Genomic DNA, 26762 nt, shown 5'->3' with positions numbered 1-26762 from the left:
AATGCATTCCCATTTTTGGGAAAAACGTACAAACAACTTGCTTGAGGGGAGAAAAGGAAAAAACATTCTGGTTATGAAAGATCGGAGTTCTGATGTAAGAGAACACTAACAATCCCAATAAAATCTCCCATTTTGTTTGCTTAGAGTTCTTCCATTTGGACTTTTGCAAAGGGCAGCGCTGGCTGGCCAGTGCTTGGAGGCACAGTCACTGTTTTTAAGCTCTTCAAGTGGTGTGCCGCATGGGCTTAGTCGCACCCGGGGGGGAAAACGGACACCCAGGTGCAAAACAGAACTGTGTGCAAACGGCCCATTACGCTGCAGCAGCCGTAGCACGGTCTTCGAGGTGTATGTGTGAAACCAGCCCTTTACTGTAGTCGCAAAAACCCCAGGAACAGGAAACCATTGGAGCAACAGGGTGCACGCGCACACAGAAAGGGGGAAACAGTTTTATTCATAAACACAATGATTACCACGACAAGTTGTACGTAAAAGCACCGGCCTTCTTTGGAACGTTTTGGGAGGTATCGCGTGCTAGAGAGGAATCTGGGCAGACGTGGTAAATGGGACAGGCACATTGACCTTCATTTGCTGTTATTTCATCTACGGGCTCTGTCCCAAATCCTGCCAAATCACACTGAGGACCAGAGGGAATTTTGGCTCCCACCAGGGGGAGACGTGGAGCAGCAGTACCCCTCCCAAGACCTCCACACAGAATACACTGATGTCAGTTTGAAAACGGACAAGGTGGAGAAAGGCAAGGCGGGCCAAGCGCCCGCCTTCTGAATGGAATCATGTTTAAGGCCACATGGCGACACAGACAGAAATAGTGAGGCAGGGAAGGTTACAATGACTGCAAATCATCTCAAAAGGCAAAATTACCGTATTCACTTGAGAGGAATGTTGCTGACGAAATCACCTACCTTCAATCACCAACTTCAAAAATCAAGGCAAATCATGGTTTTAATGAGAAAATTAAACAAAAAACTAAAAAAAAAAAATCAGGAATGTCTGAGAACTAAACAGAAAAAAAAAGGAAGAGGAAGATTTCTAATAACCACCAGGTCAAAAAGCATCCAAGTATATGATTTTACCTTACCTTTTATATATAAACAAACCAAAACACAAAATGTTTGTTTTTGTTTGTTTTCACATATATATAATATTGAAAAACCTCAATGGTCATGGTAATGGGGAGTGATCCTGATCAACTGAGCAATATGCGTGGACGGAGAGACTAGTGATGATGGTGGTGATTAATGGAATGTGCCTTTGATCATATTGAACAGTTAATTTGTGGAGTCTGTAAGAAAGATCAAAATGTGATGATTGAAAAAGGAAAAAAAAAAAACGGGGGGGAGAGGAGATTGACGGCACTGGGGTGGGATCAGGCAGCGGCTCAGTCCTTCCAGTCTTTCTTGATGTTGAGGTTCCATTCCCAGGAGAGGTGGTCATGCTTGTCATCATCAGTAAACTTGGACTTGATGTTGTAGGTGCCACGGGCCAGCATGCCCTTGGGAGCCTCCTCCAGAGGGGTGAGGAACTCATACTCAGCGGGCCGAGGTCCATAGCTGCCCACCATGTAGTCAGACTTATCAACTACAGAGACAGAGGGGCGCACACATATTTATTATGGCAAAAATCAACAGAACCATTGAACATGACCTTTTCAAACTGCCTGTAGTACACACGAGTTTGATTGACTACATTTTAGTAGTCAATATTTTTGTAAACAGTGCATCTAGAAAGTATTCACAGCGCATCACTTTTTCAACATTTTGATGTTACAGCCTTATTCCAAAATGGATTAAATGCATTTTTGTCCCCAGAATTCTATACACAACGTAAAAAATATATATTTTTTTAAATTTGGCAAATGTATTAAAAACATGAACATAAGTATTCACCTTTGTGCAATACTTTGTATTTACAAGTCTTTTTACAAGTCTTTTTGAGCATGATACCTTAAGCATGGCACACCTTTCCTTGGGCAGTTTCACCCATAGATGTCAGAGTAAAGAATTCAAACATTTATCAAACATTTCTTGGAAAGAACTTACTCTTCACCCCTTTCCTGAAGGTCTGCTGGACGTATTTCAATCCTGAGACAATCTCCTTGTTCACCTACAAAGTAAAGATTGTCCGTAATTACTCACTTCAGTCTCACAGAAACAAACATGTAGTCAGATTATTGTGCTACACTAATATTAATGCAAAGTATCCTGTGTATCACAGGCCTAGAGAGATGCAACGTGAAAGTCACTCACCTTGAAGCTAATTTTTATCCTGTACTCCACACCCTCTTTCAGCACGAACGACTGCTTCTTTAAAGTGTCTATGTCTCCTGAATGGAATAAGAACAGACAGCTGTCAGAACCTTACATCTGCGTATAAGATGAAGCACGAACAGCTGAATTCGGAAGCATTTGCACAAATAACAAGTGTGTGTGCATGGACAGTAAGGTGTGACATAATTACTGCTTAATGCCAGTCTAGTGCACTAATGCCTAGCTCCACAGTTCCCAGTTTAACAAAAATAATATCAAACAGGCTGCAGTCCAGCAGGTTGTCCAGCAGGTGGCGTGTACCTGTTGCCATAACCCAATTTCGGCAGCACTTTGCTTGAGCCATTAACTGCAATGCGGCACAGAGCCATGTGAGGGCAGGATTAAGCAGCACCGGGGGCTGGGTCGTCACATTAGACTTGTTAAATAAGCCTAATTAATCAGCTTCGTAAACAATGAGCTTCGGAGGATTGGTGAGTGTCACTGAAAGGAGTGTCCTGTTGGTGAAAATGTCTACAACAATAATGCCACCTCTATTTCCTAAATAAATGAAGCAGGATTAAGCGGGTGTTGATTAAAAGACTGGTGGCAGGGTGAGTCCTGAATGGATTAATTGTTTAAACGAGGCTGGATCCTACAGGCTTTGCCTTCAGTGTCAAACACTGTTCCAATTTCCCACAATGCTTGAGAGTGGGAAGACCAGTTTTAGGGGGGGGGGAAGGGGCGAGAGAGAGAAAAAAAAAAAAAAAAAAAAAAAAGGATAACTTGCCTGTCCCCCATTCATTTTGTGTTACAACAGACCTCCATCTGGACTCCGGAGCATTACTGGAATGCACCTTGAAACTGTTTCAGATCACATTCAAAATTGTACTGTACTGGACTACTGTTGCTTTTAGCGGGGATGTGGCCATAAGATATGGTGCCATATCTGCAAGTGACAGCAGGCAAGAGCCACGACTCACCTTGTAGGTCGAGGGTCAGGGGGGCAGGTGCTGTTTCGCACATCAGGGTCAATCGTGTCACCTGGACATTGGCGACACTTGGGTCTGAAACAAAAGTATATAAAAACACACATATTTTATACATAGAAAAATGAAGCAGCTGCAGAACAGGACTTTTTGAATCAGATCTGTACATATTCCCTTTGGCTTTTCACTTCTGCCTATCAGCCAGCCAGTCACGGTACTTTGCGAAGAAGAAAAGAGAAGAAAAGATTAACTGAAACCTGATACATGATCAGTTCACAGCTCGGGGTCATCTAGTGAAGCAAGATTAGACAAGCACCAGTGTGGATGACAGTCTTTGATTCAAAAAGCATTAAATGAAATAGAATACTGACAATGTAAAAGTAATAACGAAAAACTACCTGACACCTGGAGGAAGAGGGACCCCGCACCCTGAGGTCAGTGACTTATAGTTATAAAATGCAGGCTGCTGCATCCTCAGCACAGATCTTCAACCCGAGCAGAACAAATGATTGTACAGCATGAACTCGGACATGTCAGAATATCGGCTGAATCGGCCAACACTGCAGATCTATAACTAACACTCGTCAATACTTACAATTTCTCCCCAATGTGGGTAAGATATGAATTCAAAATTGTTTTCGTGACTATACGGTAATATATATTTCTTTCAGTGACAATTCTTAACCTAAAATATAATATACCCATTTGCCTAGATCCCTAAAATCCTAATATAATCATGCTTTAGAACAGATTACCAAACACAATATTACTAAAATAATTGCTCACTACATGTACCTAAATATCCAGTGGGACTTCAGAAGCAGTGTGTGTGTTGTTAAACCGCAACAGACTGCATGTGAGAAGTGCCCTGAGCCACACTAATAAATGAATTAAAACCTGTATAGTAACACACTGGGAGAACTGAAGGGCAACTGTTGAATCCAATCCTGAACAGCCAATCCAAACAAGCACAGGGGATTGGGATGGGTTTTCCTCTTTTACAATGATGTTATGCAAAAAAAATAATAAAACAGTGAGGTCAGTGTTTATAGAAGTTTGGATGCTGCCTTGCGTCCTGATAAACCACCCTGCTTAAAAAGGGCTTCCTCCTCCCACTGCATGTTTTGTGTAATTGTCCTCCATTTAAAATGCCGACAGACTGGTCTATCCAAGTGGACTAAGAGGCAAAATAGAGTATTAGTGGGAACTTGTATTGTAGTATCTAAGTTTGTTCTGTAAAGACTATTTTAAACATTCCCTACAGCCCTGGTGTATTGATACTGGATACAAGTGTGTTGGATCATCTATCATCAGAGATTGCATCACAACACAGTGCCATATTGATTTATTGTCCTACCCCTAAACACAAATGACTTTATTAGTTTATCTGACACATGGTTTCCAAAGCACACTCAAAAGCAGGAACTATCTGGAAAACAGGAAGTCCTGTGAGTTTTTTTTAAGGGGGTGGAGGGGTGGGGATGTGGTTGCAGTCTAGTTTCAATCAGGTCTGGATCTTGTCCACAGTCCAGATGGTGATGGACACTTGTGTTGCTCCATCCATCTGTAGCTCTGGTTTTATTAAATTTATTGCTGCGATGTTCCGTAATTACAGCTTCAGTCCCTCGGAGAAACACAGAGATGAGCTGACTGGGGACACAATCATAAAGGCAGGATTTGTAGAGGGGCTGTAGAATTTTAGGATGCAAGGCTGCCACCAGCAATACTTTAAATTTACTCCTAACTTCCCTCATTTCAACTTGTGCTGCAGCTGTAACAAATGATGTATAAATAGTCTGAAGTGACAATGGGCACCATCACATGCAGTGGTGATAAAGGGTAGAGGACGGGTCTCAAGAGGCGTGACCTCATATCCTGAAGGTTACTAAACACGTAACACAAGACCAGAGATGCCTGTGGGGATTTGGACCGAGTATGCAGCAACACACACACACACACACACACACACACACACATAGGATGATGACAACTGAAGAAGCACACAAAAAAACTATATACCCACAAAAAACTAAAAGAGCCAAAAGTTTATTCTAAATAAATCTTTGCCCAAGCGTTTTGTGTAGTCCTCACTAAAATAGGAATACATGCATGTGCATACACACACACACACAACGTCTGTGCTGCAGCGTGAAGAATCAGGTCAGAGAAACCACTGCAGATCTCCCATCATTCTCCCCAACAAGTTCTGCAGAGATGTAGTCTCTTGCTTCAACACACACACACACACACACACACACACACACACACACAGAGAGAGGGATTTCCAGGCTTTTGGCCATATTGTGTCAGCTGAGAGTGAATGAAATGGGCAAGTGTGAGAGAAAGGGACAGACAGAGATCAGCTGCATCATGAAAGTGGACAGATTAAAAACAGTCTGAATGTCTGTGTAAGTGGGGAGTAAATTTTTCTTTTATATTTCAGGGTTATGACTTTATGGGTCAGGTGATTGACTACTACATTGTGCTACTACAATGTGAGTTTTAGTGACGTTTGAGGGAGAGGGTGAGTGACTGACAGCACAGGATACCCACCTAAAGCCACCGGGCCAGCCCCCAGCAGTGCCTCCTTGTATTTGCGCAGACTCTCGTCATCTTTGTCCAGCTCCTGGATCTCCTGCAGGCTCTTCTGTGCCGGGGCCTTGTAATTCACCGCATCAGACTCCTCGTTCTCTGCTGCCATGGCGGCCAGCTGCTCCGGGGTGGGCTCCTGTTCAGCCATTTCCTACTGCTGAAAAGGAGTAATGGTCAGTCCCAAACAACAGAATACAATTATCCATAAGACAAAGAAACAACTAAATTATTATTAATTAAATATGAAATATCAGCAGGTAGATACAAGTTTCCTGATTTACATTTCACTGAACATAAGGGAGTATATAATTTAACATCACTTTGCATGATTATATTTTATCTAATGCACTGGGCATTAGAGTAGTATTTTCAGGAAATAATTACAGAAATGTTGCGCAATTTCTTGATTAACAACCGAATTTCAACAAATTACCTGCATTTGCCAGCAAAAACTAATGCTCTCTGCTAGCACCAATTTAACATTTAAAAAATGTTGTATATAAAAAAATAATAATAAAAAATACAGTAATGGATCAAAAAAAGGACAATGAATTTTTGACAACGAATAAGAATCTGACATGACCAATTGCCCAACCACAACCACTGCCTTATTTTCACACATGCTGTCTGTATGTGTAGGTTAAGCTTCTGAACAGGTACACTTTTTCCAATTATTTTTTTCCCCAAATGTTTTTTCCCCATTATAAACATATTTATAAGTCCTGAAATACAAAATGAACTGGAACCATGTTTAATAATAATAATAATAATAAAAAAAAAAACGTAGTGCAGTGTATACACTGTAAAACGGACCGGGCTTACCATAATAGTACATAGTCAATGCTACAGCACCTTAACCAAAAGTTATCCTCACGTAAACTGAACTTCTCCAAGCGGACTCGGAGCTTCTACAAGGTTTCGTATTTTTATGATTGCTAACTAACATTAGCGCTTCATACAACGTACATTATTTGTAATTATTTGCGTTATGAGTTGATGTTGACGAGGCATGATAAGTAGCAAGAGAGCAAATACACCAAGATCTTGTAATTCATCCCTGCCTCACACGTGCCACACACACACACACACACACACAGGTTACATCACATGCACAAACGCTATGTTTCATTTTTTTTTAATGTACATTGTTGCCCGATCCTGGACTGCAGCCGACACAGCTCTTTGCCTCGCCACAGTGATCAGGAATGTTTCACAGAAAGATTGATTAAATGGCCTTAGTTCTGGAGTCAGTAACCCAAAGGTTTTAAGCTTGGATCTAATAAAAGTATTGAGTTTGAATAAAAAAACGTTTTTGTGAGGAATAACAGCCAATTGCTTGCTCATTTTAACACTATTGATAGAGTTGTTTAAAAACACAAAAGTATGATTTATCGGATTACTCGATTAATCAATGAAGAAAAAAAGTCAGAATGCTCTATTCCAAAAATATTCAATAGTTGCAGCCCTACTTTAATGACTTCTGTGGGCACATTTTGTGGGGATATACGATCTCTCTATTAACAATGCAGTCACATTTGCACAGACACCAATTTGCATACATTTTACATCCACTGAAGTAAATCAAATTCCATGTGTTTTTATGATGCTGCAATATATTATTTTTCTTCTGTTAAAAAAAGGTTTCCTATATCAGATTCATTAGCTTTCATTGAACTTGCCCCAGGGTGGCAAAATTTTTAAGTGAAGTGAAGCACACGGTGCACACAACAAAATGAGTCCTCTGCTTTTAAACATCACCCTTGGTAAGCAGTGGGTAGCCATGAAGTGGCACCTTGGGATTCGAAATGATAACCTTCCGATTACGGGTCCGATTCCTTACCCGTTAGACCTCCACTGCCCCAGTTAAAATAAATTTAAACCAGAGTAACATACAAACAGATTCAATATGCATAGTTGAAATGGTGAACTAGAACGCATGCTAATAAAACTGGCAGCATTAAAATTAACAACACCTGTAACTGTGTTAAAGCTATTTTGACAGTCCTAATTAACATTCATCACACCATTCAATCAATCAAGGATGCAGTTGTTCTCTTTAGCCCTTTCACACGACAAACTCAGTCACAGTCAGCTGCTGGTCAACGGCTGCATCTGAGTGTTTATTATGGGCTGTGCGATGGGTTGCTAGGGGGCTGAAGTTCATCCAGTCACATGGGGCATGCTCAGTATGAATGTTTTCAGAGCTTTGGGGGGCTGCCGCGCAGCTGTCAAATTGTCTTTTTTTCTGACAAAGGTCCATCTAGCGCCCTTAAAAAACAAGGAGGGCACATGCATTCGAGCCCTGGATACAAAACTGAGACTGTATCAACCAGCTAGGCTGTGGGTGCAGTAAGGATCACTTCCTCTTGCTTCAAAAAATTGATTGGCTCACTGAAGCAGACACTTGAAAACAATGAGTAAGAGTTTCCTTAAAAGGCAAGACCGGGCAATAGCCAGGGTTCTTACATTTTTACAAAAGAATTACCATGACTTTTCAATTACTCTAAGGCAAATTTACATGACCATACACTCTCCAAATTTCAGTGCAAATGTGGAGGAATAAATAAATAAATAAATAAATAAATAAAATGAATTGCTAAATTAAATTTCTGACAAATGGGACATAATGTAACCACTCACAGGGACATTCACCAGTCTGCAGACCAACATATTTAAATATTATGAAGGGTGTCAAGATAATCTGTAGGGAAACTGTAAAACCAGCCCAGGCTAATGTGCTTAAAAGAGGTGAGCGACAGGCAGTTGCCACTAAAACTGCATCTTCAGCATATTTACTAAGCTAACCAGACAGGCATTTATAACATGATTATGCAGGTCACTACGCATCAATAAATATCCATTGAACACTAAGATCACATAGTGAGACAAATAACACTCAAATCAAATCCAAAAAATAGTAAGCTTAAAAAGACACTTACTACAGGTTAAAAAATAACACATACCACACAGCAGATAAAGAATAAAAAAAACTCCACTGGTTTAACACAGATGTAAATTGGTCTACACACCCAGAATCACTAAAGATACTGAACACACTTCTAAAATTGCACTGATATACAAGATCAAAGTTGATTTGCCTTTTTAAAAGCCACCAACTACAGCAGCTAACAAGATGTGAACAAATCTAGACTTGAAAGTAGACCAAGATGCCATTGACACTGTGGCGGCCTTGTGTGGCAACTCGGAAAAGGTTCCTCTAAACTATCCTTGGAAATTCTCAGTTCAATTGAATTTCTAAGACAAAATACTGGGGGCCTCAAACTAAATGCCTGTGATTGGCTGGTTATTTACCAAGACAAGGCCCATGACTCTTTTAACGCCAAAATACGTTCTGCTGCCAAAAAGATCCATCTAGTATGGTCAAAGTAAACAGACCCCTGGAGAAAAGCAGTTGAAGCTGGAGGCGGGAAGAGACAGGAAGGACCAGACAGGCAGGCTGATCAGCGTTGCTGTAATCACATTACCTGAACTGTGAACCTCACCACTCCATCGTTACATGCAATAAAACTTCCTGTGCAGTCATTACCGGGAAGTTCTCTTCAGTCAAAATTTGTCGCATGCACCTCCTGATTTGTACACTTCCTAATAAAGCAGGCTGGTGCACTAAAATCTATCATGAAAATATAGCATCATCACATCCATTACACCGACAGGCAAAGAGAACCTATTCATTTAAATGCTGGACTGAAAAAGATTTGGAATAAAAACAGTACAATTACATATATTGAACATTTGTGTACTAAATCACAGTAATCTCAGAAGCAACCATTACCAAAATTAAAGCAAGTCATTAAGCTGAAGACAGCAATCCCCATTACTCATGATTAAAATGCAAGGAGTATTAATGGATTGATGAAAATAACTGTTTTAACCCCAGTTGAATAATTATAAGCAAAGTCCCTGTGATGGTATTATAACAAATTATGTCAGCAGTGGAGTCATGCATGCTCAAACATAACTAAAAATATATCATGTAAAAATCATTACTATGTCCTACTTTATTCACAAAAAAATATAAATAATTAGACATGCAAAATACAACCAATCGTCTTTCACATACATCAATTATGCACAGACGGACACACACCATTCTGTGGTAAAATTAGATCAAAATCAAATAGCCTAACTGGGTCAAAACACTACAAAAGTTCCTGAAGTTCGAACTCTCTGTTGTGGAGTGGCAGACAGGAGAGGTACAACCCATTTCCATACACACCACTCACGCTCGATCGATGACCTCAGTGCCCAGCACACGCTGTGCCAGTCAGGGTGTGCCGGCTTAAACACCGTTCAATATTTGGCATCTGTCAAAGATAGTGGAATGAAACTCAATGGAAAAGGAGCCGGTCCTTTAAAATATTCTGACAATTAACATTTGGGAAACCAGCACATTTTTCCTTGCCGTAAAATGTTTAAAAATAAATATATTGCACAAATGTATTACTATTCTGTATACTTTTTATACTGTTAAATTGTAAAAGTCACACAATGATAAAGACGTCCTGGTTCTCCATTTCCATGTCAACCCAGCTGACAAACACAGTCAAGGACACATTTGACAATTTGAACACAACCCCCTCCTCCCAACCTTGTCCTCTCCTCCTGCCTGCCTTCCTCACCTTTCCCAAAATCCCTCATTTTTAATTAGAGATGATCTGCTCAGAAACTCACCTGCCAGAGCTGTGCTAATGGGTTTAAAAAAAAAAAAAAAACTCTTCTTAAGACTGTTCCTTAGCAACAATTAGCGCTATAAGATTATTAAATCCCGGGATTAGCAGATAATGAGGCTTTTGAGTAGGGCCAGGAGATGAATAAAACCACACATGAGGAGGATTGCTTTGACAAACCTCATTAGCATCCTCGAGAGATTCAGATCATCCCACCAATTACCGACTGCTCAGCAAGATAAACAATGGTGAGAGTGTAAAAGCGCACGCAATACCCCCTCGTAACCAGCAGGGACACAGAATCCGCACTGAAATTACTGCGCACCGTACAGAACCAAGAGAAACAACATACACAATGTGGTCTCCAGATACATCAATACAAAACCAGGATATTCATGCAGCTTGCTATCAAATTAGACCAGGAATAATTACGCTTAGTCAGATGTTCTAATTCCTCACAATTAACACCCTAAAGTGCAACAGCAGAACTCGCACCAGAAAGCAAATCATTTCACAGATGGTGCATCGTACGGCTGCCGCTAACAAGGCAATCAACGGACTCCCACAGACTTCTACACTGCTGCTGAAAAGCAACAGCAGTGCAGTCCAAAATCCAAAACCACCTTTCCATCTCCAAGCAGCAAAAAAAAAAAAAACTGCCAGCAGGGAAAGAATGACCTTAATTACTGTGACAATCCCCAGGGATGAGGCAGTGACGTTAAATAACTAAATACCCTTTGCTGTTTTGCTGCTGTTCCTTTTTGTTTTACGCGTGGATGACTACGTAAGGATTATAAAATAACTTCCAACTGTGCCAATAAATATTTGCAAACTATGAAATCTTGTTTTGTGGTGGTACAACCAGAATAAGGTACATTCTCCATAATAATTTCATTCATTCATCTGACTAAATGTTTCAGAGCATTAGTTTCCAGCTGTCTACTTATTTTTGTAAATCCCATAAAATTTCATGCCATTGACACAGGCAAAATGTCAACAGCCTCGATTCAAATCTGATCATGATGTCGATCACTAGTTTGCCTCTGCTTAACATGCCTCCCAGAGCAGCTCTTTTTCTTGCTTGTGTTTTTTTCTACTTCAGAAAAGAGGCCATGGGGGGGGAATGGGGTGGAGGGGGACTTTGCTCAGCTCCTGATCTTAAATAGACCAAATGCCTCCCTTTATGAAAGGACACATATATGCACATATGCATACAAATGGTGAAAGTCCACTGATCAGTACTTCAGTGAAGGCCTTTGGTCAATGAACAGCAGAACTGAGATTCAAGTACAACTACAAACCATGAAAGACAATTACAAAAAAAAAAAAAAAAGCCCATCACCAACCACTCCAGATTAGACAGACATCAGATTGCAGAAAGAGATTATCCATTTTTATCGGAATAGTGATGGGAAACACTAGTTTGGCCAAGAGCCTGAATGGGGCTGAGTGATTCCTCAAGTTGGACGTACAAATCCAGGACGTAGGTTTCAAAAACCACATGAATATTTTCCCCAACAACTGATCTCACAACACACACTAACAAATCTTTTATCAAGAAACCCAATATCTGCTAAAGAGGTCATTTTTCAGCCAGATTTGTTAGAGCGAGAGAGAAGCCCCGTACAGCACTGCTAGCGCAGAATCGGTGTTCACCTGCTATAATAAAAGCATGTTCCACACAGCAACGCTTGGTTTACTTTTGCCAATAAAAATGTCAACTGAGTCAAAGCATCAAAGCATTTTTATTGGATTCAGAAAGGAGAACGTCAGGGAAAGGGGGGATAAAATATTATGGGTATGATAGGGCACTGAGGTCAGGCATCCAGCACACTTCACAGCAGGTGGCTGAAGAGCTAAACAGGAGCTGCCAGAGTGAACTTCCAAAAGGTCACCCCCTCCATCCATGGCATTTCAAAGAGCAGACCGATACAACATGAAGAGATCCAGATTCTGCCTGAATCACCTGGCAACAAGGGCGGGAGGACTACAAACGCTACAGTAGATTGCTCCAGCTGAGAAGGCTTCATGTGGATGGTGTGCATCAGATGCACGTCTCAAACCAAAATTAATATTTTATTTAAAAGGCACAGTCTCGGCTATGACCTCAGACTTCTTCACACCATCTCTAGTGAAAAAGTGAAAGTGAAGTGAGTGTCATTGTGAGACACTGCAGCGCAAAACAGAACACAACAAAATGTGTACCCTGCATTTAACCCACCACCTAAGTGAGTAGTGGGCAGCCATGAAAGGCACCTGGGGAGCAGTATGTGGGGAAGGCTCTGTGGCACCTTGGCGCTTTGGGATTCGAACCAGCAACCTTCTGATTACGGATCTGTTTCCTTACCCGCTAGGCCAACCACTGCCCCTCTACACTCCTGGGAGTATCCCAGGAGAAGACAGCGGACCTGGACATGTCACTGAAAGGGGCCTGAGTTGTTGAAGGGGGCAGGGGGCTGGAGATTGTTCTAGACACTTGCAGCCCCTGGGCCCCCAGCCCTGGTTTATGTCACTGACATGCAAGGCTCCTAGGAGAGAAAAGGATGGAGGGTGAACAATGAGAACTTCCCTTCCCCTTAGAAAGAGGGGGTGAGGGAACAAACAGATTAAGGAAGCACCTATGCTAAGCTTAGTGGCACTACCGTGCCGCCAAAACACTGTGACATAATTCCAACTTATCTGTGGTCCCTCTGAAAGGGTGGAGAAATCTGAGAGGAAGTTGCAGAGGCACAATGGCAGCAAAAAAAACGAAAAGCATCCAGAAAAGGAAATGTCATATTTGCGTGCCAGAAAAACCAACATGAACCAAGCATAGACTTTTAGTAGAAAAATCACAACTCCTGACTGATTAAGACCGTTCTGTTGTTAAACATATAATGCAGGTATCGGTGGGATCTTAAAAATGCCTCACAACTACAACATAAGATGGGAATGCACCACCAAACAACCGTGGTTGTGCATGTGCACACATGGTAAACACCAACTTTTACTTTACACACACAATCTATAGACAAAAATAAGCCATTGTGCAACTTTGCGGCTGTGCAAAACCCGTCCACCATAGCTGGGTGAGACCCACAGCAGCATTATACAACAGGTGAATTACAATACTTTATGATCGATTACAAAACTAGAACGTGATGCAAGGAACCAGAACTTTAATATAAAGTGTTTTTTTTTTTTTAACGTTTGAGTCTTTTGCAGGTTCTTTGTGAGGGAAAGTCTCGCCACCGCCCTGAGCCATTTTTCCCGACAGAAGGAACTAGAAGCTCCGCCGCACTATTCGTCACACAGGAAGGAACGAAGGAAAGAAAGACTAGAACCGCAACACCAGCAGCAGAGAACAAAAAAAAAAAAAAACCCGAAACTACCACCGACAGACACGCGCGGTAGCTCCTCACCTACAAGTTTTCACCAAAGTTCAACGGAGGCGCCACCGGTGAAATTTTTATAAAGCCACTTCCTGGATCGTAACGCTGAGTTTACCCCCGTAAAAAAAAAAAAAAAAAAAAACACGACTAAGCTCACCTCCGATATCAGCAATATTAATAAAACGCGTGTTCGCGGAGACTCGATTTGCCGGCGCTGTCCGCGGTCAGTCGATGGGTCCCGGGGATAGTTTTACACTTTCGCCGACCGTCAGTGGCAAACAACGGGCGAGCGCCGTCGCAGAAACGCGCACAAATGACCAACATTTCGGGGGGGGGTTTAAAGGTCCCGCAAAAGAGGAAACGTGAAAACGCCACGAGAAACTCGGGAAGTGGGGGAAAGAGTTTCGGCGCCAACAAAAAGCTCCACCGTCCAACTTCACCTCAGGTTAGCCCGGGAGCTAACGCGGCAAGTAAAAGCAACCAAAAATGCATCACGTAAAAACCCCAAACGCGCACGACGTGTGGGGGAAACGTGGTTTCGGGTACCAATTTAACGCACCACGGCACAATCGACGTTTTTGTTCAAGTTAGTTGAACAGGAAACTAGTGCGGCAGGAGTTCGCAAGTTGGTGCAGGAAGCGCGCGAGAAGGTTAAAAAAAAAAAAAAGAGAGAGCGAGATGCCCGGGCGGCCATTAGCTGAACACGAAGCCGGCAAATTGCACGACGGAGCCACGCACACGCGTCGCGAAATGCTCGGAGGCGCTTACCGCGTCGGCGGAAGGGTGCTGCGGGGATGCGGGGGCTTCGCGGACTCTCGGCGGCGCGAGGAGGGAGCGGCGACGCCAGCGCGAAACTCGCTTCCGGGAACGCGGCCGCGTGCACGTCGAAATGCCACCACTGGGGGGGGGGGGGGGGACCGCGCGCGCGCGCACCGGGGACCCTCGCGGAGCTGTGAGTCCCGCAAAGGCGGAAAACGTTAAGCGTTCGCCGGACAAGCGACGCGGGTTGGGAGAACAAACGCATTTCGGCCGGCTGCGGTAACGAGACGCTGCGTCTTGCGACGCCACCGAGCATTTTGATTGTCTAGTCGAGAAACGATTTTGCTCCGGTGGTTCTCAGCAACTGAATTAAACTTAAGAGGCATCTCGCGAAGCGTTAAAATGTATGATTGAGGTTTTACGAAAGCCTTTACATTGCAGGATACTGGGACATAGTCGAGTTACTTGCGGAGGCAAGTACTCCGATACGTGAGTGACCTCTAGTGGAAAAAAAAAAAAAAAAAAAAAAAAAAAATCCAACACAACCAAGAATTTAGAAAATCAAGCAAGCTATTAAAACAAACGGGTTTACTAGTCTGGTCTTTAAGTCATGCATTACAGAAAAATGAACAGTTGCATCAATATAACAAGTGGCTCTAATAGAAACTTAATGTACATGCAAGATCAAAAACCAATGTCAGTTGGGACGACACACAAGGAACCCATGATTGAAATAATTGCTTAGATACCTTACAAATTAAAAATCCATGAAATATGACTTGAGACAGGGTGTTTAATACATACTGCAGGTTTATTATAATCTACAGAGGAAGGGGGTGGGGGGGTCAGTACAACTGGGCTAACCCAACCTCTTAAGACTCCTACAGTCAAAACAGTATATTAAGTAAAAAAAAAAAAAAAAAAAAAAAAAAAAGCGCATTTAAAAAAGGAGAAAAATAGGTACATAAATTCAAAAGTACACGTGTAAAACTTCAGCATGTCCAATATAACGACAATCTTCCAACGAGGTCAGACAGCACTTTAGGGCAATTAGGTGGTATCCATCTATGGAAAAGGGAAAAATTTATTAAGTTACTGAAAAAGCATGCAAGTGGAAAAGTGTGTTCTAGAAGACAATGTAGAGCTTACCCTGGCATTGTAAGCATCAAGCTGGGCATCCAACTCTTCTGCAGACAACTGCTGTTTGGTGTTCCTGCCACCTCTCCCACGACCTCTGGCACCACCACCAGCTACTCTTGCACCACGACCCCGCTGTGTTACTCCAAAGCTCCCTACCCTGTTCCTGTTCAAGCCTCCACCACGGCTCACAGTGCTGGCAGGACAAAGGAGAGGAGGAAAGTCAGAAATGTGCATAATTCTCTGGTGTTGAAAGGCAAGAGGCTGGAATTAGGGGAGAGGAATAATTACCCTGGCACTTGAGGCCGCCGCTGCGCATCAATCTGTGAAGTGACTAGTTGGATGTTCATGGGCCGCCCTGAGATTAAAAAAAATACCATATGAAGTGGATTAAAAGATCAAAGTGAAATGAAAATATAGATATACAAAATACAGGAAAAATAAAAATACCCTCACCATCAAGTGGAACACCGTTGTACTGTTTCATTGCTTTCAGGGCATCAGCTTTCCTCTCAAAGTGAACGTCTGCCGTGCCCAAACTGCGCCCGGACCGATCATAATGAACTGCTGCCTTCTTCAGTGTACCGAACTCTGCAAAGAGCTCCTGAGGATTAAAATAATAAGTAAAAATAAATAAATATATTTACACACACACACACACACACAAATAAATAACCTTTAAAACAACCAAAAAGTTACCTGGATGTCTGCATCAGACACACCAAAGTCCAGATTGGACACAAGAAGCTTCCCACCGGTCTCCACGCCGCCGCCTCCTCCACCACCACCACCAGCAGCAGCACTGACACTGAAGCCGTTGTCAAACAGGTCGTGTTGCCACTTGTCCGGCAGCTGCTTGGGCTGAAACAAACCAAAGAGAACGCACCTGCTGACTCCGGGCTCCCCAGTCTGTCAACCAATGAGTCCACAGGACGGGTGCTGGGGCAAGCAGGGGCTCCACTTTGACGAGACCAGGATAGCCATCTGTCTTTGCGGTGTCCAGCAATCCCTGCCCACCCCACCACTAATCAAGGCCCAAGGCAAAATGAAGGGAAAAAAAAAACCTAGCCAAATGCTACTGCCCATGCAGAATTCCTATAAGTTGCATGTACTCCAGCCCCAAATTAGTCTAATTCGATCACCCATAACCTAAAGAAAACAGTAAAAGGTAGTTTTTTTTCTCTTTACTACACTTCATGTGCATCACACTTCTAATTACAAGGTGACACAAATGTTATAACCACCAAATTACCCAAAAAATAAATAAATAAAAAAGCCGTCCGGTCAAGAGTTGTAGCCATCTACAATAACCCCCCCCCCCACAGTCTCTGGTAGTTTAATCCAAAGAACATCCCAGCTGAGACCTCTTTCCCGTTGGTTTGGAATCCAATGGTCAATCTGAAGTCTTCTGCTTGAACAGGAGACGTGAGGAAGGAGGGAGGAAAAAAAAAAAAAAAAAAAAAAAAAAAAAAAGTCCCAGGGATCCAGATGGCCTAGATGAAATATGGCACCTCCGCCATTGAACGTCCATTTTGAAAGGGGGAAAACGCCATTTTGATACGGGCCACAGGAATTAACCGGCAAAAGGAGAAAAACTTCAGTGCTTGTACGCTGAGAGAATTCTTCATCCAGTAGGAAGTAATAGTTCATTATTAACTTCTACACGGCGTCGCTAGCCTTAACAAGCTAGCTATCTGGCGCCATCCGAGGGAGTTTCAACCACTCCCAAACAAAAGGATCCCGGTGAAGCACATCAGAAATGTGGGGGAAGGGGGATCTTTAAAAAGAAAAGCATTCATTTGAGCCTTTGAAAAGTGAACGGCGAATGCAGGGCGCAAGGAAGAAAAAGGTCAACTGCAGACCAAAAAACAAAAACTCAAAGATACTGGATCCAAAATGGCGACGGCTTCGTCTTTCACAAGTTAGCCACGTTGCTAACTAGCTACAGCCGTTCCGCATTGACTCTTTGGACAATGTGATGGAAAAACATTGTTGGGTGGGAGAAATAACATTATGCACAGCATTCCATTCGAACTTTACCGCAAATTAAAAGAACTAAGCTTCCAGGTGTGTTGCGGAACGGCCGTCTAGCGAGCTAGCCGTGGTGTTTGCTAGCAAGCCTAAAGACACAGGATTTGACCCAGGCATTCTGTAGCTGCCCGGATCTCCTTTTCTTTCAGCCAATTCTCGCTATTTTCTCATACCCTGGTGTAAGGCGTCGGTCTGCTTCTACCGCGGCTCAGGTTCTGTCGGTTCCTCATGGGGCCTGATCCTCCACCTCGGGCCCCGAAGCCTCCGACGCCGACGGCTCCCAGGCGTCCAGCGCCGCGGCCACCGACTGCGCCTCCGCGACCGCGGCCGCCTCTTCCACCGCGGCCGCCACCCCCTCGCTGCTGCCTAGTCTGCTTGATGATATCATCTAAAGACATATCCATCTTATCCACCATGTTGCGGCTTAAATGGTTCTAAACACTGCGGCTATATAAACAGGAGGAAAAAAAAAAAAAAACCGTATAAAAATCGAGCCGAGTTCGACCAGCCGAGGACTCGAACTCGAGAAGGAAGTAGCCTGCTTCGCGCGCGCCCTGCTTTTATATCCACCCGCCCGCGTCACGCAGGTACGGCCAGAGCGTGCGCCACTTCCGTTCTGACGTCACGCACCACGTGTTTCTTCGGCGGGTCACTGGTGTGTTTATACAGGCACATCTAGACATTTTCAAAAAGATGCAACTTATTACTTAAACAGACACACTTAAAAGTTATTACCGAATATGTGTTTTTATATTATATTGTATTTGTTCCATTTCAATTTAATTGTGATACCATCGGTTGCAACTGTATTTGATTTGCTGTTTGTATACCAATAAAATTTTTGTCATGAAGTCAGCAAATAAGGCATCATAAACGCTTGCGTGTCAGACTAGTTTTCTGAATGATAAGCTTGGCCTTGGAGTGGTGTTTGTCTCTGGCCTCCTGAGCAGTTTAATTCACAATACCGCACGTCTTAGGCCATTACAGTGAACTGCTTTCTTTGTCTGATTTAACTTTGCAACTGAAAAGCAGAACCATTCTCCTTGCCCAGCTGTGAGAGGGACAGTTCACGCCTAGACAAAGTCAGTTTCTGCACATGTTAATGAGGCCCAACGGACAGAGACCAGTTTCTAAATACAAGTGTAATAAATAAATGTTCCACAGTCAGGTTTTTATGATCTGAAATATCATAAAGTCTCATTAAGCTCATTGGCACATCACCTCCTTGTACCACACTGTATTTTCCGTGTCACTGAATTACAGTTAATATTTATTTATATCTGCACAACACTTTTTATATTTAATTTAAACAAACTCTGCATTCATTTTAGTGCTGTCTGTCTCATTGTTGTCTACAGGTTTTAGTTAAATGTTATTCTTGCACTGCCTGTGTCCCGTTCGTAATTTATGTAGCCCAGTTTGTCTGTGTCGTACATGTGCACTTTATGTCAATCTGTAACTTGTAACTTTGCCCAATTGTTCAAATGTTACATTTGGCACCGGGTTCCGGAGAAACGTTTCGTTCCACTATGTACTGTCTAACACGTATATAGCTGAAATGACAATAAAGTCAACTTCAGCTTCATTTGTACATGGACAGCAAGGAAAGAATTTCATTTTACAGAGAAATGTAGTTGAATGAGGAGCAGAAAGAGGACAGGAATACTAAAAATACTAAAAAAACAAAACAGCATTCACAGTATCTTTGATGCTACAAATAATACCCGCTTGGAAATTAAAAAGTTTGATTATAGTAGCATTTACATTTACATTTACATTTACGGCATTTGGCAGACGCCCTTATCCAGAGCGACTTACAACGTGCTTTCAAGTTACCATCGATGAAGAGATCAATTCCGGTTCACTAGGACCCCAACTATGAATACAATATTTTTATTCACTCTGTTGTAGATTCTGTACACAAAGATCGACAACAAGAAAATTACAATTTAATCTAAATATTCTTTAAAGAGGAAGGTCTTGAGCTGTCGTTTGAAGGTGCTCAGTGACTGAGCTGTTCTGACCTCGAGGGGAAGTTCATTCCACCACCGAGGGGCCAAGACGGAGAAGAGTCTAGATGAATGTCTTCCTTTTACTACAGAGATGGAGGGACCAGGCGAGCAGTACTGGAGGCTCGGAGTATACAAGGTGCAGTGTGAGGTATAATAAGGGCTGTGAGGTAGGATGGTGCTACTCCATGTTTGGCTTTGTAGGCCAGCATCAGTATTTTGAACCTGATGCGTGCAACTACTGGGAGCCAGTGGAGGGAACGTGGCAGAGGGGTGGTGTGGGCGAATTTGGGAAGGTTGAAGATCAGTCGTGCTGCTGCATTTTGTATTAGCACCAGGCAGGACCTCCACATCCAGATTATCTATGCCATTTTTAAATGGAAAACTGACCTTTAAAGAATGTAAAAGTGCAAACCCAACATAGTAGAGAGGCAGAAATTGTGTGTTGATACCAATTTAGAGATTACCCTGTTTCCAAAAGAAACAAGGAACAAATTCAGGCCAACATGGTCCGTTTGCTAATAATGTTTGCAAAATCTCTCTCTCAAAAAAAAAAGAAATAACAACAGAATAACTATATATACCAGTGACAGTATTAAAAGACAATACGACAGGGAATGAATAATTGGTTGAGATACCATAAAAGTAATTTTATTTCATATTGTTTGAAGGTGGGACATTTAATATGGATGGGTTTTAGGGACTTCTTTCACAGAAAAATCTCTGAATATCAATTCATATTAAAATGTAGGTATCTCTACTAAAATATTTTGGCTTTCCAAACCTACACTGTCTGAATCTAGTTCAATGTCTCCATTTCTGAGCTATCAAACTATCCCAGTGAGTGGGGAAAAAAAAAAACAGTCAGCTCTTCAACATTTCATCCAATGCCATGCATGTTGAAGGGGAAAAAATACAGACTGTCAAGACTGCAGTCCGCATTGAGTATTTTGTAAGAGTTTGTCTTTGAAAATCTGGAAAAAGAACAAATAATAATGCCTAAGAAATAATCAAGAAATTTAAAAGTGCTGACAAAAAGAAAAATCCCTGAAAATTGACTCCAAGCCTTCTCCTCTTCTTGTTTTGCCCACTGGAGGAGGCAGAGGTCAGGAGAATGGGGCCGGGACACATACAGGAAACAAGGAACGATGATGTACAAAAAAAAAAAAAAAAAAAAAAAGATGGACAAAAAGGCTCTAAAATTGACAGGCCATGGAGGCAACAGTCAGAATGGACAGGCTGCATTCCTGAAAAATGTTACGGATGCATTTGTGTGGGCAAATGAGCTGGCTTGCGATCAAAAGCTGATGAGTGCAGGAGGTTCCCGGGATTAAACATGGAAAAAAAAAAAAAACATCTGGACCCATGGAGGAAAAAAAAAAAGAAAAAAGCAGGGGGGGGGACTAAGACTTCTTGGCGTCTTGTGTGTTGCGCTTCTTAAGGTCACTCAGATCAAAAGGTATAAAAGCTGTATTACAGAAGCACAACATTAGAATGCTGCATTTAAATATGACACTTAAGCACTCTTTGACAAAGTTGATAGACTACTTACAATGTAGGTTGGGGTTTGGGTACTTCTCCACATACTCCTGAGGTCCACGGTCGTTGTTCTGAGGCGACTTAATTTCTTTCAAAACACACATCCAGGCTGTTGAAAGAAAAACAATAAAGAGAGATGTGTCTAACCCAAATAAAATTAAGAAATGTACATGACAGATAGTTGTAAGTAGCGAAGAGGTCAATGATTCAAAGATTTAATTTGAAAGGAGTACATTTACAGCATTTATCAGAGTACATGTAAATGTAACGGTGCCATGAGTTTAGACCAATGGCTTTGTACAGAATGGCCACTCTCACAAGTGACTAATTTAGGCTAAAATATGTTATTAAGCTTGAGCATACATTGTAATCTTTCTTTAAATTAAACACCATTAATACCATTGTGTCCCTGAGCAAGACACTTAACCCTGAGTGTCTCCAGGAGGACTGTCCCTGTTAGTACTGATTATAAGTCGCTCTGGACAATGGAGTCTAGTGAATGGCAGAAATGTAAATGTAATTAGTTTTATGCTCACTGTCATGAATGAACCGCACATTCTCTTCGTGTGCTGGTGTAAAGAGCTCTCCTGTATTTGTTGGGGATCGTGGACTGGATGTCCGCTTGTAAGTGTTCACCATGCGAGGAGTAGATGAGCTGCAAGATCAGCCAGCAAAAAAAGAAAAGCATTAATTTTGGGACAAGAACAGTAAACAGGAATCTGTGTGTATTATTTTATATTAGCGAATGCAGCGTGTACATTTTCATCCCTCACCTGGTCATTCTGTTAACAATATGCCTCACCCTCCAGTCTTTCTGATGAAGTCTGCTGAGCGTCACGCTTTCCAGGCAACCTTAATCTGCTTTGTAATGGAGAATGAGATATATGCATCAGAGTCAAATGGAAAACATTAGAATGATTAAAATAAAAAAGGTGTCATGGGCCAATCATCCAATCAAAAAAGCTCCCAAGCTTTCATCTAGCCACAAAATGGAAAACCCCGTACCAACCCGAGAAATGGTTGGTATTCAAAAACAACCTTTTTTTTTTTTTTTTTTTTTTTTAAACCTTTCACATACATCAGCAAACATAAATATTCCGAAGAGAAACGGCACGACGCGTTTTCGTGTCTGTGCATCAGTAGAACACTTGAGATGATCGAGGTAGCGATGGTGCTGATGAGATCATCAGCGATCAAGCCCGACAGAGCGACCCAAAACTGACACGAACGACCAATATTAGCGAGCATAACCACCGAAATAAGAAGTATTTACACAATTTGAAGCGAAGCGGAAACGCATAACGTGCATCACTTCATTCAATAGGAGGCAAGTGAAAAAAATACAGTACTTTTTGCAGCGGTTCTTGTGTGCACTTATCTCGCACGTCAAGGCCAGAGTTCCACCGAACGCGTCTGCTGTCCCTGCTGCTGCCTAGCTGGCAAAGCGACATGCTGCGCCTGTAAACATTAGCCTAGCCAGCGTTAGCCTAGCCAAATGCTAACAAACAACAGCGCCGCCGTGACACCGAGGCTGGGCGACTGAGCTGCTGTGGAAACGGGGGACCGGCAGCATCCCACGTCGTCACACAGCCAGAACAATAATCCGAGCACCGGGACACGGTCACGTTGCGCCCGAAAGTACAAATTATGCACGGACGTAGAGGTGGGGGAGAAACAAATCACAAACCTGCGCGCTTGTTTCTTTCTGGTGTTTACAGAGCAAAAGTAAAGGGCCTCTTCGGCCGTGGCGACAGTCAGAGGCATTAAACAAGTACTTCCGGGTCAAGGAAAATGCAATAAACCCATGTAAATGCAGGTGTATTTTTTTGTCTTTCTGTTGAACGTCTTTTCTTTGCACTTCGCTTTTATGGTATGATATCCTTCACAATTAAACTAACAATACGACGGCATGCAATCCAATGTTATCCAATGAAAGAAGATCCAATGTTAAATTAAATCACATAGCACAGGATTATGCTTGTTCAGATTTTGCCAAACATTATATAGTTGCACCTCTTCGCAACTTGAACAAGTCACATGTTACAAATAATGTGTTTGTAAAGCTGCCCTTTGGGGGGCACTAGTTGCACAGTCGTAGGGTTGCAGTCTGATCACGCCACACTGGGGCATAGTTTCATTACTGGTCAGGTTCACTGGATCTGAAAATTTGAGGCAGTGTGGTGTGTTGCACTATTAAATATGCATTGTTAAATATTTTAACGTGTTGCTGGTAATGACCTCTCATCATATTTTCACCAAAAGAATGTAATTCACCTAAACTGAGTAAATACATTTTACATGTTAAATCATACATACATGTGCTTGTGTCTTATAACCATCGAGGTACTTTCTTAAACAGTTCCTGTCCTACAGGTTAGGGAACCATATGGAACCATATTACCCTGGAAATACCACAGCTGTTTATACTGATAGATTCTGCAGACTTCCTCGGTGACCCTCATAAAATACTTCTTATATAGAAATTCATAACATCCCCATACTAACTCACTGATTGTTGTTTTGTCATTGTGATACACAGTATAGGGTGGTAGTAGCCTTGTGGGTAAGACACTTGCCTATGAACCAGAAGACCTGGGTTCCAGAAATCCCACTTATTACCATTGTGTCCCTGAGCAAGACCTTCTCCTTGTAACTACTCATTGTAAGGCGCTCTGGATAAGGACGTCTGATAAATGCCGAAAATGTAAATGCACACAACATTTACATTTAACCCATTACGAGTGGGCAGCCATGAAAGGCACCAGAAGACCCGGGTTCAAGGGGCATGGTACCTTGCTTAACGTTTCAGGATTTGAACCCACAACCTTTCAATTACCAGTTTGCTTCTGCTGGGCCACCACTGTCCTCATTATCAAAGTAATGAAACAGTTTAATGGCACACAAATACTTGTTACAAAAAGCAGCTTTATTTATTAAAAGAAAGTATAAAACATATTTAGAAGAAAAATAAGACTTTTACAGCAGACATTCAACAAGTCATTATATGCCGGTTTCATCTAAAACCTCCAAAATGGCACAATGTACAAGCATGTGTCATACTTATCAACAGCATTCTGTTGATTATCTAATCAACAGCATTTTTCCCAGTGCTATTATCAATATGCGTCCCAACTGCCCAGCAGAAAGAAGACTCAGAGTCTGTATCAATCATTTTCTGAGGCATATTCATTTTCTCCCAGCTGACAAGCTAGGCGAAAAGGCGTTCATTAAAAGCAAACCAGAATTATCCTGGTTCAGACAATGTCACGCACCTGACAGCCCACTCCAAGCTGTTGGCTGGCCTTGCCGGTGAACTATTTTTTTGTTAGCTGTCAGGAACAGGCACAGCTGGTCTTTGTGTGTCAGTCTGCTTCCAGGAAAAATTGGGATTTAAGATACCAGGCAGATCTGCCTGTAAACATGCAGGAGTGGCCGGTATGTGCACAGTTGCATGATATTACAACAGGCATGTGGTTGATCACCAACCTCCAGGTTGCAATCACGGAGTATAATCAATGGAAAGGAAAGAAACTGCCGCATTTGCTTTAGCCAACGTTAAAAAAAAAAAAAAAAACGGCCTGATTCAATTAATTAAAAAGGCTGCCAGTGGTTGTGGAAATGAACAACCTTCATTCTCCTTGCTTTCCAAAGCCAGTAAAAGCTGCACATACAAATAAAAGCCACTGCACTCTGTTCACTCTGTCCTGGTGAGGAAAGGACAGCCTGTCCGTTTGTCCCTCTAAGCTTTGCTGGGTCCCGAGGGGCTTAGAGGCAGCCGTACTTCAAACACAGCCAACTGCAAACAGTTTCACTAACTCGTTGCAGTCTGGGTCAATCAGGTCAGCTGGCTTCTCCCCGTTGCCATTTTCAGCCTCTGTGCTGGAACCCATAGAAAGAAGATACCTGGAAGAAAACGTAAGATTTTCCATGTTGTTGTCCCCATGAAGTAAATTATAAGGTTGCACAGTAACAGAGAGAAAACATGCACGTGTCAAGTTTGCGCTTGGTCAAGTGGGGTATGTAAAGACTCACTGCGCGATCTCTGGAAAGCCGTCACTGCATGCCATGTGCAACGGGGTCCAGCCATCCTCGTCCCGCTGGTGTACATCGGCGCCATATGTCACCAGCAGTTTCACACATTCCAGGTTCCCTGAGAGAACTGCCTCGTGCAGTGCAGCCATGCCTGTGCGGAACACAGTACAAAAGTGGTCAGGGCCTGGTGTGCTGTACACACACACCCAAAAAACGACCAGAAAGGACAAGAGAGACACTCACTCCTACAATGGTCTTTGGTCATTCAGGTGCCTGTGTGCTGTGTACTGAGACAGAGTTATAGACCTATTAGCTTTAATAGCTTTGATTAAGAGAAGCTATATATTCAGCTACACAATAAACAAATTAAATTAAAACGCTTTTCCGTATTTTAATTACTTTAACATGAATTAATTTAGTTTATGTTAATATGAAATTATACCCCATTTTAGCATTGACTCTACTGGGCTGTGTTGTGCTTTGAATGCATCCATTAACAAATGTGTCATGATGCCACCTCAAAATGAATTAAAGAAAAAATAATTGAAAACAAGTCACACTTTCACTCACCAGACAGAAAAAGTTTGTCCAGACGCACTTTCCGTGCCCGCATGAAGCGACCAATCTGTTCTAGGTCCCCACGACGGATGTGGTCCTGGAAGACGATGTCATTGGGGAAGTGCACGGCTCGTGCTGGCTTTAAGGTGATGGGGGGAACAACCTTCTGTTCGGGGGTCTGGCGTGTTGTGCTGCCTCGTGTGGACTTGCTGTAGGACGGGATGTAGGTTGATGTGGATTTGTGGGCAAGTGCGGAGTAGGTTGGTGTGTACTGTGTCGATGTGTATAGGCTGGAGTTGTACTTGGTTGACGTATATTGCGTTGGTGTATAGTGGCTTGATGTATAGTGTGTGGATGGCATGTTGTGTGTAGGTGTGTAGCTGCTGTAGCGTGTGTTTGGTATGCTGGACAGTGAATATTGGTAGCTGTTGTATTTCATCTTTATGCCGGTTTTGTTTTGGCTTCCTCCTCTACAGTTATCCCAGGAGGAGAATCAGAAGAACAAATCCAGGTGACTCTACAAATCCAGTCAGTGGTTCCAACCAAATAATCCTGCAGTACGTCCCCAGTGACTCCTTGGCTTCTTTCTTCTTTGTCTTTCTCGGTTTCTCTTACTTTCTTCCAGTCATCAAAACCAGTACAGCAATACCCCTGCAGAACAAACCATAACACACCTGTTTCAAACACATGTTCCTAAGATGCTTTTAATATTTTAGTGTTTGCCATGTAGAAATTTCAACCAGTATTACCCTCAGGCTTTTCAACCGCAGTCTAATCTGGCCACATCACAGTAGGC

General features: G+C 42.4%; 4 protein-coding genes across 10 annotated transcripts; all 4 read right to left on the bottom strand.

The window, feature by feature from the left end:
- Positions 1–432: 432 nt before the first annotated feature.
- On the bottom strand, positions 433–14813 carry arhgdia (Rho GDP dissociation inhibitor (GDI) alpha). Of its 4 annotated transcripts, none has more exons than XM_028985991.1 (6): positions 14670–14813; positions 5804–5996; positions 3245–3328; positions 2265–2341; positions 2058–2121; positions 433–1596 (listed from the first exon to the last, which is right to left on the bottom strand). In XM_028985991.1, exons 2-6 carry the CDS (start codon positions 5988–5990, stop codon positions 1397–1399), a joined length of 612 nt encoding a protein of 203 aa, XP_028841824.1. In that variant the 5' UTR covers positions 5991–5996; positions 14670–14813; the 3' UTR covers positions 433–1396. The 4 variants fall into 4 exon arrangements, with proteins under 4 accessions (XP_028841824.1, XP_028841823.1, XP_028841825.1 ...); XM_028985990.1 differs by having other exon boundaries at positions 5804–5999; positions 14670–14812; XM_028985992.1 differs by lacking the exon at positions 14670–14813 and adding an exon at positions 14059–14196 and having other exon boundaries at positions 5804–5999.
- A 639-nt stretch (positions 14814–15452) lies between these two features.
- alyref (Aly/REF export factor) lies at positions 15453–18345 on the bottom strand. Its single transcript, XM_028986756.1, has 6 exons — positions 18002–18345; positions 16497–16658; positions 16254–16401; positions 16089–16155; positions 15810–15993; positions 15453–15725 (listed from the first exon to the last, which is right to left on the bottom strand). Exons 1-6 carry the CDS (start codon positions 18242–18244, stop codon positions 15711–15713), a joined length of 819 nt encoding a protein of 272 aa, XP_028842589.1. The 5' UTR covers positions 18245–18345; the 3' UTR covers positions 15453–15710.
- A 2114-nt stretch (positions 18346–20459) lies between these two features.
- On the bottom strand, positions 20460–23154 carry mcrip1 (MAPK regulated corepressor interacting protein 1). Of its 4 annotated transcripts, none has more exons than XM_028986666.1 (5): positions 23064–23154; positions 22150–22237; positions 21913–22031; positions 21390–21485; positions 20460–21305 (listed from the first exon to the last, which is right to left on the bottom strand). In XM_028986666.1, the coding sequence occupies exons 2-5, from the start codon at positions 22155–22157 to the stop codon at positions 21241–21243; spliced, it is 288 nt and encodes a 95-aa protein (XP_028842499.1). In that variant the 5' UTR covers positions 22158–22237; positions 23064–23154; the 3' UTR covers positions 20460–21240. The 4 variants fall into 4 exon arrangements, with proteins under 4 accessions (XP_028842499.1, XP_028842498.1, XP_028842501.1 ...); XM_028986665.1 differs by having other exon boundaries at positions 22150–22234; positions 23064–23145; XM_028986668.1 differs by lacking the exon at positions 23064–23154 and adding an exon at positions 22726–22902.
- A 1136-nt stretch (positions 23155–24290) lies between these two features.
- On the bottom strand, positions 24291–26762 carry ppp1r27a (protein phosphatase 1, regulatory subunit 27a). The gene is made up of 4 exons (XM_028986664.1): positions 26716–26762; positions 25979–26617; positions 25409–25559; positions 24291–25279 (listed from the first exon to the last, which is right to left on the bottom strand). The coding sequence occupies exons 2-4, from the start codon at positions 26403–26405 to the stop codon at positions 25159–25161; spliced, it is 699 nt and encodes a 232-aa protein (XP_028842497.1). The 5' UTR covers positions 26406–26617; positions 26716–26762; the 3' UTR covers positions 24291–25158.

The sequence above is a fragment of the Denticeps clupeoides genome, chromosome 7, assembly GCF_900700375.1.
Source record: "Denticeps clupeoides chromosome 7, fDenClu1.1, whole genome shotgun sequence".
In the NCBI taxonomy this organism is placed as follows: Eukaryota; Metazoa; Chordata; class Actinopteri; order Clupeiformes; family Denticipitidae; genus Denticeps; species Denticeps clupeoides.
Note: the sequence above shows the minus strand (reverse complement) of the source record. Positions and strands in the feature narration are given on the sequence as shown.

Coding starts and splice junctions, on each gene's coding strand:
- arhgdia (XM_028985991.1), bottom strand. CDS start 5,990: ATGGCTGAACAGGAGCCCACCCCGGAGCAGCTGGCCGCCATGGCAGCA. Junction 2,342..3,244: donor CCTGACCCTCGACCTACAAG/GTGAGTCGTGGC, acceptor TATTCCATTCAG/GAGACATAGACACTTTAAAG. Junction 2,122..2,264: donor GGATAAAAATTAGCTTCAAG/GTGAGTGACTTT, acceptor TTTACTTTGTAG/GTGAACAAGGAGATTGTCTC.
- alyref (XM_028986756.1), bottom strand. CDS start 18,244: ATGGTGGATAAGATGGATATGTCTTTAGATGATATCATCAAGCAGACT. Junction 16,659..18,001: donor GACCGACGCCTTACACCAGG/GTATGAGAAAAT, acceptor GGTTTGTTTCAG/CCCAAGCAGCTGCCGGACAA. Junction 16,156..16,253: donor CAACGGTGTTCCACTTGATG/GTGAGGGTATTT, acceptor TTTTAATCTCAG/GGCGGCCCATGAACATCCAA.
- mcrip1 (XM_028986666.1), bottom strand. Junction 21,486..21,912: donor TGTGCGGTTCATTCATGACA/GTGAGCATAAAA, acceptor TTCTTTCAACAG/CCTGGATGTGTGTTTTGAAA. Junction 21,306..21,389: donor CCCAAACCCCAACCTACATT/GTAAGTAGTCTA, acceptor TCTGTAATACAG/CTTTTATACCTTTTGATCTG.
- ppp1r27a (XM_028986664.1), bottom strand. CDS start 26,405: ATGAAATACAACAGCTACCAATATTCACTGTCCAGCATACCAAACACA. Junction 25,560..25,978: donor GGACAAACTTTTTCTGTCTG/GTGAGTGAAAGT, acceptor TGTTCCGCACAG/GCATGGCTGCACTGCACGAG. Junction 25,280..25,408: donor GGCTTTCCAGAGATCGCGCA/GTGAGTCTTTAC, acceptor GTTTTCTTCCAG/GTATCTTCTTTCTATGGGTT.